The 18,056-nt window shown below is 37.3% G+C and overlaps 1 protein-coding gene across 16 annotated transcripts in view; it reads right to left on the minus strand.

Moving 5' to 3' along the window:
* LOC106181188 (uncharacterized) overlaps positions 1–18,056 on the minus strand; it is an 82,465-nt gene that overhangs the window by 14,096 nt on the left and 50,313 nt on the right. For 2 of the 16 annotated variants that reach the window (XM_013565495.3, XM_087006010.1), the window contains exons 70-89: positions 17,728–17,927; positions 17,319–17,571; positions 11,270–11,479; positions 10,633–10,816; positions 10,212–10,271; positions 9,181–9,318; positions 8,702–8,841; positions 8,171–8,287; positions 7,525–7,700; positions 7,185–7,261; positions 6,909–7,047; positions 6,333–6,509; positions 5,652–5,769; positions 4,401–4,591; positions 4,066–4,204; positions 3,656–3,860; positions 3,321–3,449; positions 2,453–2,467; positions 1,798–1,827; positions 1,353–1,430 (exon numbers count right to left, since the gene is read on the minus strand). In XM_013565495.3, the coding sequence (XP_013420949.2) occupies positions 1,353–1,430; positions 1,798–1,827; positions 2,453–2,467; positions 3,321–3,449; positions 3,656–3,860; positions 4,066–4,204; positions 4,401–4,591; positions 5,652–5,769; positions 6,333–6,509; positions 6,909–7,047; positions 7,185–7,261; positions 7,525–7,700; positions 8,171–8,287; positions 8,702–8,841; positions 9,181–9,318; positions 10,212–10,271; positions 10,633–10,816; positions 11,270–11,479; positions 17,319–17,571; positions 17,728–17,927 (2,776 nt within the window). Of the gene's footprint in view, positions 1–1,352; positions 1,431–1,797; positions 1,828–2,452; positions 2,468–3,320; positions 3,450–3,655; positions 3,861–4,065; positions 4,205–4,400; positions 4,592–5,446; positions 5,565–5,651; positions 5,770–6,332; positions 6,510–6,908; positions 7,048–7,184; positions 7,262–7,524; positions 7,701–8,170; positions 8,288–8,701; positions 8,842–9,180; positions 9,319–10,211; positions 10,272–10,632; positions 10,817–11,269; positions 11,480–17,318; positions 17,572–17,727; positions 17,928–18,056 lie in introns of all 16 variants that reach the window. The other 14 variants (XM_087006011.1, XM_087006016.1, XM_087006018.1 and 11 more) reach the window with 14 other exon arrangements.

The raw sequence follows: 18,056 nt of genomic DNA on the forward strand, positions 1-18,056 counted from the left end.
ACCAGTTATTTTCAAACCGAAAGAGGTGAAAATGCAAATGAATTGTTATTTGTGATTCCAAACTTAAGTAAACTCTTAAGCATGTTTTGGTTATAAGGTCATATAATATCCTTTTTAAGCAGGACACAACTGTGAAAAAAGTGATCCGGAATATTGGTACTCTCTGGCATGATGTGAGATAGGTTGCCACTAAAACAACAACTACAGCAACATTAAAAATTAACATGACCAAGCAAAAATTCTCACAATTCAATATGAACTTAATAAGCTGAACAGGCATATTACTTTTTTTCATAAACAAATTTTTTCATAAATTTAACAATACTGCAATAAAATGTACAATTTTGTAGGTAACATATAGATTCTGATAAATGTTTCATGCATTATTTGGACTGTTACCAAACGGAAGTCTTTGTGGCACTTCTTTTTTCAAAGACGCACATCCTACACCTCACCAGTTAAACTCACCATATTAACTACGAGCCATTAACACTGGTAGCTATGGGTCATCTGATATTGTAAGTATGCAGAACTATATACAAGTATATATGCTATGCTATTATCAAATCCCCTAACCAAAAACCCTCCCATCAGTCATAAAGTCACTTCAAATCATATCTACATTGCCCAGCTCAAACAAAATACAAGCAGTATATACTGGAAACTAGTAGCCATTTTGTGCTGTGTATAAGTCAGAAGTTTTTTTTTGTTTAAGTAGCCATTTTATATTTTTATTGTATAACTCAGCAAAGTTACCATGCTATCTCTAAAATTTCAAGCACTAATATTGCATCTAATTATAAATCTCTATATCGTTACTGTAAGCAATTCTAGTAAACTTAATTTCAATGAATCTCTTTCTATATATAAACATAAATATATATATCAAATTCATTTCATAATGCAACTGTTAGTTTATGCTGAATATTTTCTTGTGTAACAAAACCTACCAGTATACTTTTAATATTATAATTTGCCAGTGCCCTTGTAAAACAGCAAACCCTTTCAAACTAGCAGCATACATCTTAACTCTAAAAGCACAAAGCTTATTTTTCTGTGTTATTAGCAAAACTCTATATGCACACAGATCTATGGGATGTGACCTCACCCCTAAAGATCCCAACAAAATTTTGCTTTTGGCATGCAAATGGACATGCCATTTAAAAAAAAGGTTAACAATACCCCTGTGCCACTTTTACTATTAAACCTTGAATCTCCAAGCAATGTCAAACCAAAATACAGCAAGAAAACTCATGTCCATATCTTTAATTTTCCATGCTGCTCCTAAATTAAATCTACACAATGCATAGCTCTTTGCATGAGTCACATATACAAATATGCTGTACATTTACCATTTTGCAGATTTTGCAAACCAATGTGATCCAAAATATACTTATTGGAATTCCTGCTACGAAACCATGAACGTCGTTCTGTCACAAGGATGAAAAGTATAAAAAACGCACTAGGTGTACATAAAGGTATGCTGCTAGACAGTAAGAAACTATAGAAATCACTTTTATATGTTACACGAACAGGGCATTTTTTTAATTTTAAGATTCAATTATAATGAATTACATGTACATCAACCTCTTGCCTATTTTTTTAATAAAGTACATATAATTGATACATCAAAAAAAAAAATAAATAAATAAAAATACATGGATTAACATTACGTAAAAAAATGTTTTTTAAACAAAAAGGTGAAAATTATAAATTCCCAAATTATGTTGAATTAGAGATAAGAATGTTAATAATTGGAATATAGACAAAAATATAGGAAATAAAAAAGTTTGTTACCTGAACACAAAGGAATGCCAGAAGAGAACTCTACAAGGAAGAATTAGAGAAGAAATTTGTTAAAGTCAAACTGACTAAATTAATGGGAATCATCAAAGATAGCCTGAAACAAGGCCTTTGGCACTATTTGACAGCTGAGAAGACTAGAAATTGTGCAGAAATCCATGAGGAGGTGTTAACTTTTTAGCCATAAGGTTGAAACTCAGTACACTGTGCATGTCTTTTTTGAAAGCAATACAAAATTGACACCCAAAACTTGATGAATTTGTACTGAATGAAAAAGAGATCAAAAGACTGTAATTCTCCAGAACTTTAGAAAAACATGTCCAGAATAATATTGTGGGTAAATTCTGTTGGCTTTTATTTGCCATTATACTGGATTCGCATAATTTTGTCAGCCATAATTTTTTACCCCACTCTCCTAAAAACTGCACAAAATCTCAGGACTTTACATTAAGTCAGAATACTTTGGGCTACCTCAAATGATTCCCATTGACTACACAGAAATGCTATAAACTTAAAATGCATGCCAGGCTAAAGAATTCATAACACTGAAATTTTTTTAGAAAACACTCCACCAATAGAAGCTCAGAGGTTACAGCAGATTTTTATTTTGCTTCCCAAAAACTTGCATCAACAAAAACCTATAACTTACCTGTAAAATTTGAAGCTAAAATATAAAATTTACACTAAACACTAAACATCTCATTCTGCAGGTAATCACAAAAAAGTAGCAAAAGTGGAGCAGTGGCAAGATGTTCCCAAAACAAACCCCAAAATTAAAAATGTTCATGAAGGGCAACAATTTGCAGATTGAAGTATGATTTCCTTAAAAGCAGCACAAATATTAAAGCTGTATCTCAAGCATAAATCTTACACATCCTTACATGAGGCAGAATATATTTCTTAGTACAATTATGAAAATTAAAAAAAAAAAAGAGAGCAAAGCCCATGATGAATATTTATAGAAGCAAGCTACTAAAACAAGCCCTTATCTTGCTTTGAGAAAAATATAAACCACTTTGGATTGACTATCATTGAATTTAACAGTATATGTGTGATTTAAAATCACACAAAAAAAGGAAGGAATTTGCTACAAAAAGTATAGAAAGGAAGTGAAATATAAACTAGAGAAAGATGTTGGAAACAAGAAGAGAACACAAAGAAAAATTGATAGATTTCGATGATGCCAATGAACAACTAATTATTTTTCTCAAAGCTTTTCTAGTTATCAAATTGAGAAACAGGCAAAAATGTTATCAACTGTATCCCGTTGGCTTTTTATTAATGAATCTGAAACCAAATTTAGCATGCATTATTTTTATGCATTGAATCAGATTCTACTGGTCTTAGATACATATATGTCACATTGGACTCCTGATTCAGGCAAATCAGTGCAAGCCCTGTCTCTAAAAGCTTTGACATTCAAGAGCAGCCTTCTGATCTAATATTAAGGAATATACCACTGTTTTGCCTGTATCAGGAGGTCAACCATGCCAGAGACATATATCTGCCATTCCTACCTTGTTTCTCATTTAGAGCATTTCCATTGCCATACACACCGTTGACAGACTTGTACTTTTTAGAGGACCTGCAGCCCCAGTATGAAGGGGAAACAGGGAAGTACCATGGCTGTGGGAGCCCAAACTTTCCTGGAAGGGAAAAATTTACACAATTATGGTTGATTTAACTTTCACATTACAATCAAACTGATATCTTATTAAATATCATGTAAGAAAACAAAACATGTCAAATATTTCTTGACATGTATTACTGGTTTAAATTCAAATAAATAGCATTTCAGAATCAGCGCCTTCTAAATTTAATTCACAACCAAATGATCATTTTTTTTTCGTACCTGGTTTGACATGCCTGACATACCACCCAATCAACAGATAGATGGCGCTGTCAATCAACATCATATAAATGGCCCAAGCTAGGTTGAACTGATCTCCAGGTATCAAACTCTCATCAATATTCTGCCAGTTCATGCCAACAGCTTGTAACTCATATCTTGCCAAGTAAGAACAGGCATAACCAAAGGATGTGGTAGATGACAGACACTGAAAACAGGAGAATTCAATTGTTGTGTATAATGGCATATTTATTATAATATCAATGTCCTGTAAAGGTTTTATATTTCAATAAATAAATAAATTACAGATGTATGAACCATTTTAATAAAAACATGATCAAGCAATATGTAGTCAAAAAGATACACCAATATAAAAATATTACTCATTCATTTCAATGAGTAAGAAAACTTACAGAAAGAATCTTATGCCAGAACACCATTTCCTGCTCCATGGTAACCACCACCACATATGGCAGGTAGGTGATGAGGTAGACAAGGATGCCAACCAGAGCTGCCACGTTGGTTCTTGTGAAGAATGAACTGATCAGGTAGCTGGATAAAAAAAGAGAGACAAAGTTTTCACATTTGATCACTTTTAGTCACTAACAAATAATAATAAATTCTATACATATTTTCATGACTTATCAATAAATCTTTCTCACACTGCCCAAAAAATATGGTTAAGGAAATATTATACTCATTTCATTTTTGAGGGAGTTAAGAGAGCAATTCGAGTACTTCCACTTACCACATCATAACGGTGGAGAATGCAAACACAAGGAGGAACACAAACAGCAGCAGGGGGTCGCTGTAGATGACAACGTTGCTGACTTTGAGGATCAGAGTTATGAGAGCAACTGTGACAGTCATGGTGAACATGGTGGTGAAGAACCATCCCAACCAGCTCACCAGGGGGCGCATCCCCATGATCTTCATCACCTGAGGCAGACGACAAAATAGAAATTAATATAAATTCTGGATGAACATTTCTACAAACAAATTAGGAGATTTTACTTAATTTTGAGTCAGATAGTAACAACATCCCAAGAAACAAACAAACAAACAAAAAATAATAATAATAATAAAAATAAATAAATAAATAAATAAAAATTATTTGATAAAATGTTTTTTTAAGAAAAAAATGACTTTAATTAAATTATGATACACAATTTACATATAATATAAAGAAATTAAATCCTTAGAAATGTATATTCAGCAAACACATCATATCACTAAGTTATTCTAAACCATGAAATGACTATATTTAGTAAAAGATAACATTATCAACAGATACTATAACACATCTGCTTTAATTTGAAATTCAAATACATCAAAAGAAGTAACAAACTAAATCAGTGAGATTATTTATAATGCAAACAGTGCAGCAAGAAACACGCAGGAATTGTCACACAGAATAATAGTTGACATGTAAGATATATAAAATGGTTACAAAAATAGTAATGGCATAATATTCCTTGTGTGTCAGGAACATTTGCCAAGCCTTATATAAGTGCAGATGTGACTAAAAAATCAAGTAATTCAGAGAACTTCTGCATCCCCATAAACTAGTCCACAGGATACTTTCTAGATATATAAGAGCTCTATGAATATAGAGTATTTGTTCCTGAAGTCTAGGAGTGTTTGTCTCAAAAATGTATTTTTTCATATCTGCTAGATCTCAATAATGATTGAGTAAGACAAAAAGTTTAAGACTAGACTATGGATGATCTTGAAGTAAAGTTATCTATGAAAAGGCACTAGCTGGCACTCCACTAATATTATCAACCACCATACCTCATCCAGTCCTCGCTCTCTGTCATACACAAGATTCCTGGTTGCCATGGCAGCTGCACATATTAGTGCAGTTAACATAACAACAGGGAGTCCATATGACAAAGTATATAGCATAAACCTGAAAGCATGCCAATAGAAATGTAATACAAAGCAAGCATAAGCATATCAAGCATTAAGCAAAATGTTTAAAAACTTAGTCCCCTACCTCGTCCAGGCCTTTTTCACGTTCGTATGTAGCAGATTTGATAGCTACGGCTATTAAGCCAACAAATGCCAGGGTTATTACAACAGGGAGGAGGTAACGAATAAAATAGCTGCTATAGCTGAAAATGAAGGTGTACTTTTACAAACATGAAAGGCAAAACTGATGACAACAATTTACATATAATATGTTTCTTAAAATTTTTCATTAAAAAGAGAGTACCTTATTCATTTGTTTATACTCTGATGAATCTCTCTTGATGAGGCAAGTGTAAATCAGTGATACATGTAAAAGCACTGGTCAAAGTTAAATACACTGCAGATGAACAACCAATCAGAATAAACCTTACTTTGAGATGCAATCACAACCCAATCCAATACATAAAAAGATCTTATTCTGAGCATAAGGAAAGAATAACCATTACAACTTCAACATAATATCTGCATAAAATATGTAATTTCATAGGTCTAAAGGAATGCATATATAGACATCAATACTTTCCACCATAATTTCAGAATGGTTCTAGACTAATGATTTTAATCAAATTGTTTTTTTCTTAATTAAACCATATAGTCCAACAATTCATCAATATCAAAAATAACAAAAAATTATAAAAAATAATTCACTAAATCATTGTCATCATACTCAAATTTGGAATTTCAGCCATTGCATGTGAAGACTTACTCATCAGTGTGGTAGCAGGGATAGGGGAACTGCTGGACTGCCACAGATGGCTTGGTCACACTCTGGCCAGCCTGAAGGTCAATAATGGCATGGTCAATCATGTCCTGCATCTGGACGAACCCACGCATGTACCTCATGTCACTGGCAAAGTTGGCCTCTGGACCTGGCATCCATATACTGAAAAGTGCGAAGGATTTTACATATAAACTATATATGTTGGTTTTGAGAAAATTGCATGGTGCCCCTTGTTTTAGTACAAAATTGCCAAATGCTAAACATGTTCTGATCTGGCTTAAGGACTATTTTACACCAAATTTATAATTGAACAGTTCAAATTTGAACTTGGATAAAAATTAATCTAGTTCTTTGGCTAATAGACAATATATATCCCAGAATGAGTGACTCCAGTTCATTTTTGAAGAAAGATGTTGAAACCTGCAGGAGATTTTTTTTCACCTGTTAAATTCATGCAATCTTCCATTAGAAGATAAGTGATGAAAGTGCACATCATCTTAAGTGAAAGAAAAATATAAATGAACTAATAAAATGTGGCATGAAATGTTACTAATATCTTACATAGTTTTGAGCTTATCCGTCCTTGGCACATTTTCTATGTCCATTCTGATCTTGTATTTGATGTGTTTTGGCAAGTCCACCACTGGCTCAGACCGCTTCTTACGGTTGTTAGCACTATCCATATCCAGGAAAACAATACCTGCAATGAAAACAAAATTATGTACTAGAAATTAACAATAAAAGATCGACAAAATCAATTTCTTCACAAGTAGCTTATCATAATAATATGACAGAGTTTTTGCTCATTATTTCAAACTCTATTTGAGCATTACTCACTTGCTTGCAGCTCGTTTGTTCGTCTGAGTTCTCTAGCCCTGTTGACAACTTCTTCCTCTGAGTCATAACCCTCAAATCTGAAAGTGAAACAAATATTTGCTTTCAAGGACCTAGTTTTTAATCTTTTTTTTCTTTGCAAAACCCTAACATGGCATCTTGGTTTCCAGTTTCAGAGCTTTTAGGCACATGTTTCAAACTTGCCTTAAAAAGTAATCAATCACATCACATTTATGTTACGAAAAAATCACTGCAAGAAATCCAAATTGTCCCCAATAACAACACGAAAAGTAGTCAGCTGATTTAGTAAAATATAATTTATAAATTTTAACAAAAAAGTTACCTGTCCAATTGAAAGCAGTCGTAGAACCTCAGAACTATTCTAACAAGTGACTTGATCTTGTCCAGTTCTTCTTTTGGCAGGGTATTAAATTGTTCCAGACTGGTAGCAAGCTGCTGGCCGTTCATGCCCAAGGTCTGCTCCAGTGCACCACTAACAAATGGATTGGACAGAGCTGCCTACAGTCAAAAAGAAATAAATAAATTAAAATAAATGAATCAATGATAAATAAATAAATAAATTAATTAATTAATTAAATAATTTATAAGGTAAAATAACGTAAAACATTTTTCATCGTTACTTCAGTGTATTAAAACATAGAAACCATATGATAACTTTTATCTATCTTTTTGAAAAGTAATTATAATTGATGAGGTGGTCAGCCTGGAAAGAGAACTTAAGCAAAATCTTTAAGATTTAAATCGGTAATCTGCAATAACCTTAATTATATTAAATATCAAGCATTAAAATATCAAGAGGGTCACTATATGTAAATCTCTGAACCACAGACAATTCATAAAATTTTTCTTAAAAAATGGTTAGTTTATCTCAATCTTTAGAGTGTTTCACTATTTTTGTAACAAAACGACTTGAGTACATACTTAATTATTTGCAAGATTACGAGACAGATTATTCCTGATGCACATACCGTGATTTCATTTAATTGTTGAGATCTGTTCATCAAAGCATCCAAACTCTCTGAACCATCCAGGAACACCTGCATGAAATCTTTGGTCTTCTCCAGCTCAGCAAATGTGAAATTGGTCTGAAAAAAATGCATGTCCTTTAATAGTCTCATGATGCAACTATTTTCAAGTACTAAATTTAATATAATTTATTTCATCCCTGTATTTGACTGGGAAACCAGCTGCTATCATGGGTCCTTGAAATTATTTTTGTTTTAAAGAATGAAGGATGATTTTATGATATAACATAATCAAACAAATAACAAAACAATGTTAACTTACATTATATATGCTTATTCTAAGTGACATGAAGTAAAATCAACCACAGCAAATAAAAACCATAATATCTACACTTCCCTCAGAAAATTTCAACAGTCCAGGGGATATCAAAAATAATCATAGATATTGAAATGCTTAATACAGACAAAAAAATGTCTCTGAAGATTTTATGGAGTTTATTGAAACATGTTTTGTTTTATTTCACAGTTTAGTACCTTCTCAATGATTGCTCTAGTTGTAGGAGTGTTAGGAGCAAATGGAATCTTTCCTCTCAGCAAAGGTTTGATGTAGGACCAGATGACAGCGCCACCTTTCTCCTGTATGACATTCATGTACATATCCTGACAGAATCCACCTAAAAAAAAGAGAAAATAGTGCCATATAATATCGAGACTAGCCTCTGCATATAATGTGCTCTATAAAGCACATCATAGATAAACCAACTAAAACATTTGTTTATTATCTGTGCTCAGCTTGAATGATGTATTGATAATACATTAACAGTAAAAACAATCAAGCACTTGCATAGTAATTTATTTGTTCATTGAATGATTTTATTTTAGGTTACAGGTTGATATAGGTCTGTATTACATATAAATAATAATAATAATAATAAACATGGGATAAGTAACATCATTGGTAGAAAAAAATGTTATTTAAATAATTTGGAAAAGTTTTCAAAATGAGAAATTACCAGGCAGAGTGGCTTGTTCTTTCTCCATCTCTTCCGTGGGGATACCAGAAGTGCCAGGGCTGGTCAGTTGGAAGACATCATCAAGTTTTAACTGCGTGCCGCAAATAATGGACCCCATTGATGTCAATGCAGACGTACCTAGAACCAAAACATAGTCAAATATGTTGTAATAGGTGCAAATAGAGCAGTGTTGCATGCCACAAGGAATGGCAAAATAAAATCTTTTATACAACCATTATTATTTTCACAATTTCATATTTAATCTGAATATATCATACATTTCTGTTTCATATACAGGAACAAAACCATCTGCAACTTCAGATTTTTTCAAGGCACTACATAATATTGTATGAACAAAGGTGTTAATACCTTGTTTTCAAAACAGAAACTTATACGCCAAAAGCAATATACTCATAGCAAAATGAAGAAACTATAGTTAATTTATCATTCAAAAAACACATTAGTTGTCAAAGTGTCATTCTCAAATATTCAGTGTCCATTAAAAAAATATGCAAAGATAAGCAGCATCCATCCAACATAAAGCAGGTCACTCACAAAATTAGATTATTTTCAGACTTTTCACTCTTCCTTCTGATATTGATGAATAATTTTTTGCAATTCTCTGTCAGATGTAAAACATCTCTCTTCCATCACATAAAGACTTTTTGACCAAGACGGACAAGGTGAAAAACTAAATCAAGAGCTTTGCAGACATGTAAACTATGAAAATATTGTGTATTAGTTGAAATTTTGTTCAGATGTTGATTAATAAATATTCAATATTGATTCATTGTCAACAAGGCTATGCTGAGAAATGTCATGTTGATTCAATGTTGAAGATAGGTTGACATGACATCAACATTGGCCTGACATTGATTCAACACTGAACTTTGAACCCCCTTCAGAATTCTCTTTATTTGTTAGATGAGGATTGATTAAGGATTTGAATTTGTTTTGCTTGTTATAATATTCTAACAGTGAATCAAAAAGGATTAAACACAAGCTCCTGTAGAAAAGCACAGAGTCAATACCTGGATACCCATTTAGAGTTAAGTTTAATCCAGTGGTTGGAGTTGGAGAGGCTGAAGGACCTAATAAAATAAGTGATAATGGGAGTAAAGACAGTAAAGTCACACAAGATCAAACCAAGCATGTTACCAGGTTAAGGAAAGGAAAGCAAAACACTCAAAGTGAAAATGTTAATAGTATGAAGTTAGTACTACATGTAAAGCAAAGTAAAAAAGCTATTATAGGAAAACAAAGACAAAGCACACCATGAGTGAACATGTTAATGTACAGATCTACAAACAAGTAAAAGTAAATGCTTTGGGGAGGAAAAAAAACATATTGGATAGACTCTTAGGAAAAAACACATTGGAAAGACTCTTAAGAAAGAAAGAAAAGAAAGTTTAAAAGAAAACAATTTAAAACACCATAGTTAAATGTTCATACTTGGAAATGCAGCACTGTCATCAAAGGCAGCAAAGTCTGCTGGAAGGCTTGCAGTCAGGTTGGCAAACCCTCTGAATGCACTTTCCAGTGTGGCCTTAGTGGCCTCCACGTTCTTCAGGACTCTCTTGATATTTTCAGTATCGGTCGTACTTGGCAGCACACTATCTATACCAGATGCAATAAACTGAAAGAAAAATCTTCATGTTGACTGAGTTTGCATGATAATACTTCTGGTAATTGAAAAAATGACAAACTGGAGTTTTGCATTGTTGTTTTACCATATAAATTTCAACAGCTTTAGTACTTGTAGTTGCATTTATAGAGTACATCAAAAACCCAATGTGCACCACAAAAATACATTTGTTCATATACTCTATTAAGTTTTATGTTTCTGTGGCATCTTGACTTCCCCATTTTCCTGGGCACTCTTGCAAAATTTTGAAATTTGGTCAAAGATTTAATTTTTACTAAGTTAAACTTTATGACATACTGATGAGCAATATTTCTAAATAATATCAAACTTTAAAAAAAAACTTTTTTTAAGCATTTGGTGTTATTTCATATTTCACAAAGTGGTTTTCATAGTTATCAGATGCCTTATAACACATCAGTGTTTCTCTGAGAGACTACAACATACCTGTTTCACCATCTCTCCTACACCCAGTCTCAGCAGTAAGTTCTCTGTGATGTTAGCCACCAGGTCCTTACTGATGGCGCACATGGCATTGCTCACATCCGAAGAGGTCACTGTCGTAGAGTTGATCAGGATCAGGGAGCCGAGTTGGTCTGGGTTACAGAACAGTTCCTTAATGTCTTCAGGAGACATATTCTTGCTTGCATTGTACAGCTGCAATTGTAGAAGGAAATGTGTGATTACTCCCTGAATTTAACTTGAAAGTTTTTCACACACTATGAAAATATAAAGAAAGCAAAAAAGAAAAAGCATGCACTTCAGCAATATTAGTTTAATCAGTTAAGTTTATCAATGTCATGTGACCCATAAGCATGGAGGCCCTGGGGGGGGGGGGGGGGGGGGGCAGCAATCAAAAGAATCATGCTTCTGTCCAGAATAAGTACACCCTGAATCAAAATTTGACAAAGGTTCTATGCCATTTATCACATTGAGAGAACTATGGGGGCGGGGGATATATTTCAGAAAATTAACATTTTTTTTATTGCTAGCTATGTACAGACCAGAATTAAAAAAAGAATCTCCAATGGTTCTTAGCTAGATATCTAATAGTGCTCTTTATATGTATCATTCCAGGTGTCCATCATCAACTAGATTAGTTCAATAAAGTTGAAGATATACATATTTATCTATGACGGACACCAGATTTCCCTTGCCACTGTGTAGATAACCGAGTTAGATTTTCAGCCATTATTTGTAGAGTCTTCAAAACAAACAGGATGCCCCAACTGCAATGTCCTGTGGTGGGTTGTGACTGGCAGTCACAGGACCTTGACGCTGCCTTCGCAGGAGCCTTAACTGCAGCTCTCCAAATGCATGGCCAGACTGCCCATCCGACTCAGCCGGCGCCCCAGAAACTCAAGCTGGATCCACCACAAATTTCAACAGGGTCTGATCCAGATCAGTGGTCGGCATTCACCAGGCAGTGGAACATGTACAAGGCTGGTATGAACATCGCTGAAAACATGGTAGCAACCGCCCTCTTTTACTGTTGTGATCAAGACTTACGCACAGACATTATGCGAGATCTTAGAGACAATGTTGCAAATATGGCGGAGGCAGACCTCCTAGCTGCCATAAGAAGACTAGCTGTCAAAGATGAGAGTACCCTGGTTCATCGCATACGACTGAGTAAAATGACTCAAACTCCAGGAACCAGTATTAGAACATTTTTGGCAAGCCTGAGAGGCCAAGCAGCATTGTGTCGGTATACAGCCACATGTAAAGAAGAAGGCTGCACCCATATGTTTGACTACAGTGATGAAATCATAAAAGACAACCTCATCAGAGGCATCGCTGACCCAGAAATTATGTCAGATTTATTGGGTGACCCTAAAACAGACAGGACGCTAGAGGAAACTGTATCCTTTATCGCTCAGAAGGAACAGGGAAAAGTGACCAAGAGTGCAGTCGGAGACAATGCTAATGCTGCCAGCAATGTTAAAAAATCACCACTTGTTCAAACTGATGGGAAACCGAAATGCTGGGCATGTGGTGGACTTGCCCATGGACCAAGAAACGATAGAAGAGCAAGAGCCAGGAAGTGTGAGGCATGGGGTTTCATGTGTGCCAAATGTGGTGTCAAAGGACATTATACAGACCTTTGCAGCAAATGTAACACCTGCGGTGAATGGGGCCACCGGGATAAGTCTTCAAGGTTATGCCAGCAAGGGAGAGGATATAGAAACCCGCCCAAACCACGCACTCAGACAGGTCAAACTAAGGGTACGGACCACGCTGACACCAATTATGTATTTGATCAGCTGTGTACGGCTTCCGAAAACAATCCGCCCAGGCGACATAAACCCAACAAGACTGCATTTCTTGATCACCACATATTTGACGGCCAGTGGATAGCTCGCCCATCAAAACCGCACCCAATGGTTTTAGTGAGAATGACCCCTCTACCTGCAGATCATGCTGCTTTTGGGTATCCGATGCAAGACACGTCAACACTTAAACCAGTCAACATGTCCATGATTGCGGATACAGGGTGTCAGAGCAGCATAATACCACTGAAGTCGGCTATGGCTCTAGGCATAAGGAAAGAAGACCTCTTGCCTGTTAAACTTGTGATGCGAGGTGCCATCAGAGAGAATCTGGGTGTTATGGGTGGCATTGCTGTCAGTGTCTCAGTCAAAGATGAAAACAATCACATCAGAACGTCTCGCTTGATGTGTTACGTGTCTGAATCCATTGAGAAAGCCTTCCTCTGCAGAGAGGCACTGACAGACTTGGGGATAATTAAGCCAGATTTTCCGAGTGCCACGCATATAACACACACAGCTTCAATTGGCCCCACTGACGAAGTTCCATGCACATGTCCAAGGCGCAGAGAGGAGCCACCACCATTACCCACATCTCTTCCCCCTGGCTTAAAGGCTTTGGAAGAAAATGTTGAAGTGCTTAAAGATTGGCTCCTCGACTATTATGGAGCAACAACATTTAATACGTGTGAACACCAGCCATTACCCCTGATGAAGTGTGAGCCGCTCCAACTTCATGTGGATCCAGATGCCAAACCGGTCGCAGTCCATAAGCCAGCACTTGTTCCAATTCACTGGCAAGAGAGGGTCTTTGCTGATCTTGAAAGGGATGTCCGAATAGGGGTCCTTGAACGAGTCAGCCCAAATACCCCAACAACATGGTGTTCCCGCATGGTAGTAACGGGAAAAGCCGATGGCACTCCTAGGCGAACAGTAGACTTACAGCAACTGAACCGCCACTCTGTCCGCCAAACACACCATGTGCCTACCCCCTTTCACTTAGCAAACCGCATCCCACAGGGTGTAAAAAAAACCGTGACGGATGCCTGGAATGGGTACCACTCTGTGCCTATTAGGGAGGAGGACCGGCATATCACAACATTCATCACACCATGGGGCCGTTACAGATACAAGGTAGCACCTCAGGGGTTTTTAGCCAGTGGAGATGCCTACAACCAGAGATTTGATGCCATAATCACAGACTTCCCTAATAAAGTCAAGTGTGTAGATGATACATGCATGTGGGCAAACTCAGTTGAAGAGGCATTCTTTCAGGCATGTAAGTGGTTAGACCTGTGTGCACGTAACGGTATCACCTTGAATCCCAAGAAATTTCAGTTCGCCCAAGATGCAGTCGAATTTGCTGGTCTTGCAATCACACCTACGAACATACAACCAAGTGACAAATTTATAGATGCCATAAGGAAATTCCCAACACCTACAGATATCAGTGGTGCCCGAGCCTGGTTTGGGCTCATTAATCAAGGCGCTTATGCATTCTCAATGGCACGTCAGATGAAGCCATTCAGGAAGCTCCTAAAGCCGTCCACAAAATTTGAATGGACAGATGAGTTGGACAACCTGTTCCACCAATCCAAAGAAGTCATTATAGAAGAGATGAAAGAAGGAGTGCGTTTGTTTGATCCAAACCGCCAAACATGTCTGTCCACTGATTGGTCTGTTGATGGAGTTGGATTCTTCCTGATGCAAAAGTATTGCCAATGCACCTCCAAAACTCCAGCATGTTGTCACAATGGCTGGAAGTTATGCTTGGTAGGAAGCAGGTTTACCCACCCAGCAGAAAGCAGATATGCACCCATAGAGGGTGAAGCCCTGGCCGTGGCCTATGCATTGCATCAGACTCGCTACTATGTATTGGGCTGTAAAGATTTGATTGTTGCCACAGACCACAAACCACTGGTTCAGGTGCTAAATGATAGGTCACTCACCGAAATTCACAACAGGCGACTACTCAATCTCAAAGAAAAGACACTAGCATACAGATTCACCATAGTGCATGTCCCAGGGAAGAAGAATCCCGGCCCAGATGCAGCATCCAGACACCCTGCTGGTCGGCCAAGTAGAATGCATCTACCAAATGAACCATCTGACAGTGACACCATATCCTACATGACTGTGCCTCCACAGGTCACATTGGCTAGTTTATACCAAGACACAGCAGACACAGACTTTGCTGATGATGCTTGCACCATTGCTGCTGCGTCTGCCTCACTGGATGCTGCTAACATTATTGTCACCTGGGATATGGTCCAAGATGCCACCTCTTCAGATACAACATTACTTACACTAATGCAATACCTTGAGAAAGGCTTTCCAGAAGATTGCAGAGAACTCCCCATAGAGATACGTCCATACCACCGTCACACAGCAAGCCTGTGTGTTGTTGATGGAGTGATACTCATGGGTCAACGAATTGTTATCCCAAGGGCCTTACGCACACCAATCCTCAATGCCCTCCATGCAGCTCACCAGGGTATAAGTGCTATGCAGTCCCGAGCAGCAGACTCTGTTTTTTGGCCCAATATCTCAGTTGACATTGCTAGAGTTAGGGACCAATGTGCACATTGTCATCGCATGGCTAAATCAAACCCGATGCAGCCACCATCTGATATTAAACAACCAGACTACCCTTTCCAAATGATCTGCTGTGACTACTTCACATACAACAGTAAAGATTATGTTGTCATTGTCGACCGATATTCCAATTGGCCAATGGCTTTTAAAGCAGAAGGAGGCGCAGAGGGTCTAATCAGAAGATTGCGTGAAACTTTCGTCACATTTGGAATACCAGAGGAGTTAACCTCAGATGGTGGACCACAATTTACTGCGGGGAAAACACAAGAATTTCTTAAAACCTGGGGTGTTAAACACAGAATTTCGTCAGTTGCCAACCCTCATGCTAACTGTAGAGCTGAGATAGCTGTCAAAACTGTGAAGCGAATGCTTGCAGACAATATAGCCCCAACAGGATCCCTTGATGTTGACAAGTTTCAGAAAGCCATGCTTATGTACAGAAATTCTATTGACCCACAAACAAAGGCCTCCCCAGCATTAATTATATTTGGACGGCCTATTCGCGATGCCATTCCAATACCCATGGGAAGGTATTCCCCACACGAAACATGGGCAGAGCTGATGTCACATCGAGAAAGAGCACTTGCAAAACGTCATTCCAGAGAGCATGAACGCTGGAGTGAGCATACTAGGATCTTACCACCATTGAGGGTTGGAGATCATGTGTACTTACAGAACCTTGTAGGAAATTATCCCCGGAAGTGGGAGCGAACTGGAATAGTAATTGAAGTAAGACAGCACCACCAGTATGTCATCAAAGTGGATGGTTCAGGCAGGGTGACTATCCGCAACCGGCAGCATCTTAGGAAGTTCACTCCATTTGTTAGCAGTGACTACTTCCCCATGATTGAGATGGCCCTCAAGGAGAACACAGTGCCTGAGCAACCCACTAAGTTGGTCCATCACGAACCTGGTGACCTTTATCTGGGAAAGAAGCAAACCCATGACAACCCTGTACAGGTCACACAGCCAAAAAATCCAGATGAACCTACTGTGCCATACCAGGATGCTTCTACTCCATCGCAATTATCTGAAGAGCCAGATTTGAGTGCCCCAGATCCCAGTGGCCAGGATGCCCCTACTGTCACCAAACAGCGCACCAGTGGTGGTTTGCCACGTGCATTAGCCCGTTTGCTACCTCATAACAAGCCAGGAACTACAGAAATGCTTACTCCATCCAGACCAAGCCGTCATTCTAAAGAGACTGACATACAGGAAACTCGGAAACCGGCTTCAACCAGGGACTCTTCTTGAAGTCTCATAATACTTGACTTTTCTTTTTTAAATGACTTTAGCTAGATATTTAATTTGATTTTCTTTTAGCATATAGCTTTTAAAAGTTGTTGTTGTTGCTTCAATTTCCTTATTCAATTGACTTTTGAAAAGAACTATGGAGGACCCATGTTCACAAACTTTAAAAGCTCCCCAGGGGAGGAGACAGAGGACTTTAAAAAAAAGAGGAATGAGGACTGACATATAAGTGACGTTTTATACATGCCCGTATAAAACTTCCCCCGGGGGAAGGAGATAGCTAGATATCTAATAGTGCTCTTTATATGTATCATTCCAGGTGTCCATCATCAACTAGATTAGTTCAATAAAGTTGAAGATATACATATTTATCTAGTTCTTACCACAGTATACGTCAAGCTGCTCCCCAGTACAGCATTGGCCACAGGTACAGGTAGTCCCAGCTCACTTGTCATGTATGTCTGGAAGGCGCTGGGGTCCTTTAGCACGTCTTGTATCTTCACAGTGGGGGGCATGAAGGCCTTGATGACATTCAGACCTTTGATTCCAGTGGCTAAGACGTCTAGGTCCTGCAGGAGTGTCCTTACTGTGGGGTCTGTTATGGCCTTGCTCAGGTCTACTATAATCTGCTGAATGCTGGAAATGATTGTGATACACTTGTTTAGTTGCATAATATCAAATTCCTAGGTAAAGAAATTTAAAATTAAGCTTAAGTTTTTTTTATTAAATATTCTCAAATCACTAAATTAATACTTAGAGTAAATACCTATGGGTAAGCATTTGACTTTTTACCTGTTGAACAACAAATCTGGTCCATTTTCGAGCATGAATGTCTGTAACTGTGGTAAGACCTCTCCCAGTTTGTCCAGGCTGAGGCTGGAGAAGGCGTCCTGCAGCTGAAAGAGGGCATCGCCAACCTGGAACAACTGCTGCAGGTTCTTGGAGAATGAGTCTACCCATGTTGTATTGATGCTGTAGGTAGTCTGGGACAACTGAGGATAAAATGTAAGCAAAGTATGTTGTTAAAGGTTTGAGCACATTTATTTATTGATTTTCCAACAGAGAAAGACTTCTCTCAAATAATGATGTAAGTTCATTTGATTTTTCCCTTCATTTTTATA

This window comes from Lingula anatina, chromosome 2, assembly GCF_051362555.1.
Source record: "Lingula anatina isolate TDL-2025a chromosome 2, LinAna3.0, whole genome shotgun sequence".
Classification (NCBI taxonomy): Eukaryota; Metazoa; Brachiopoda; class Lingulata; order Lingulida; family Lingulidae; genus Lingula; species Lingula anatina.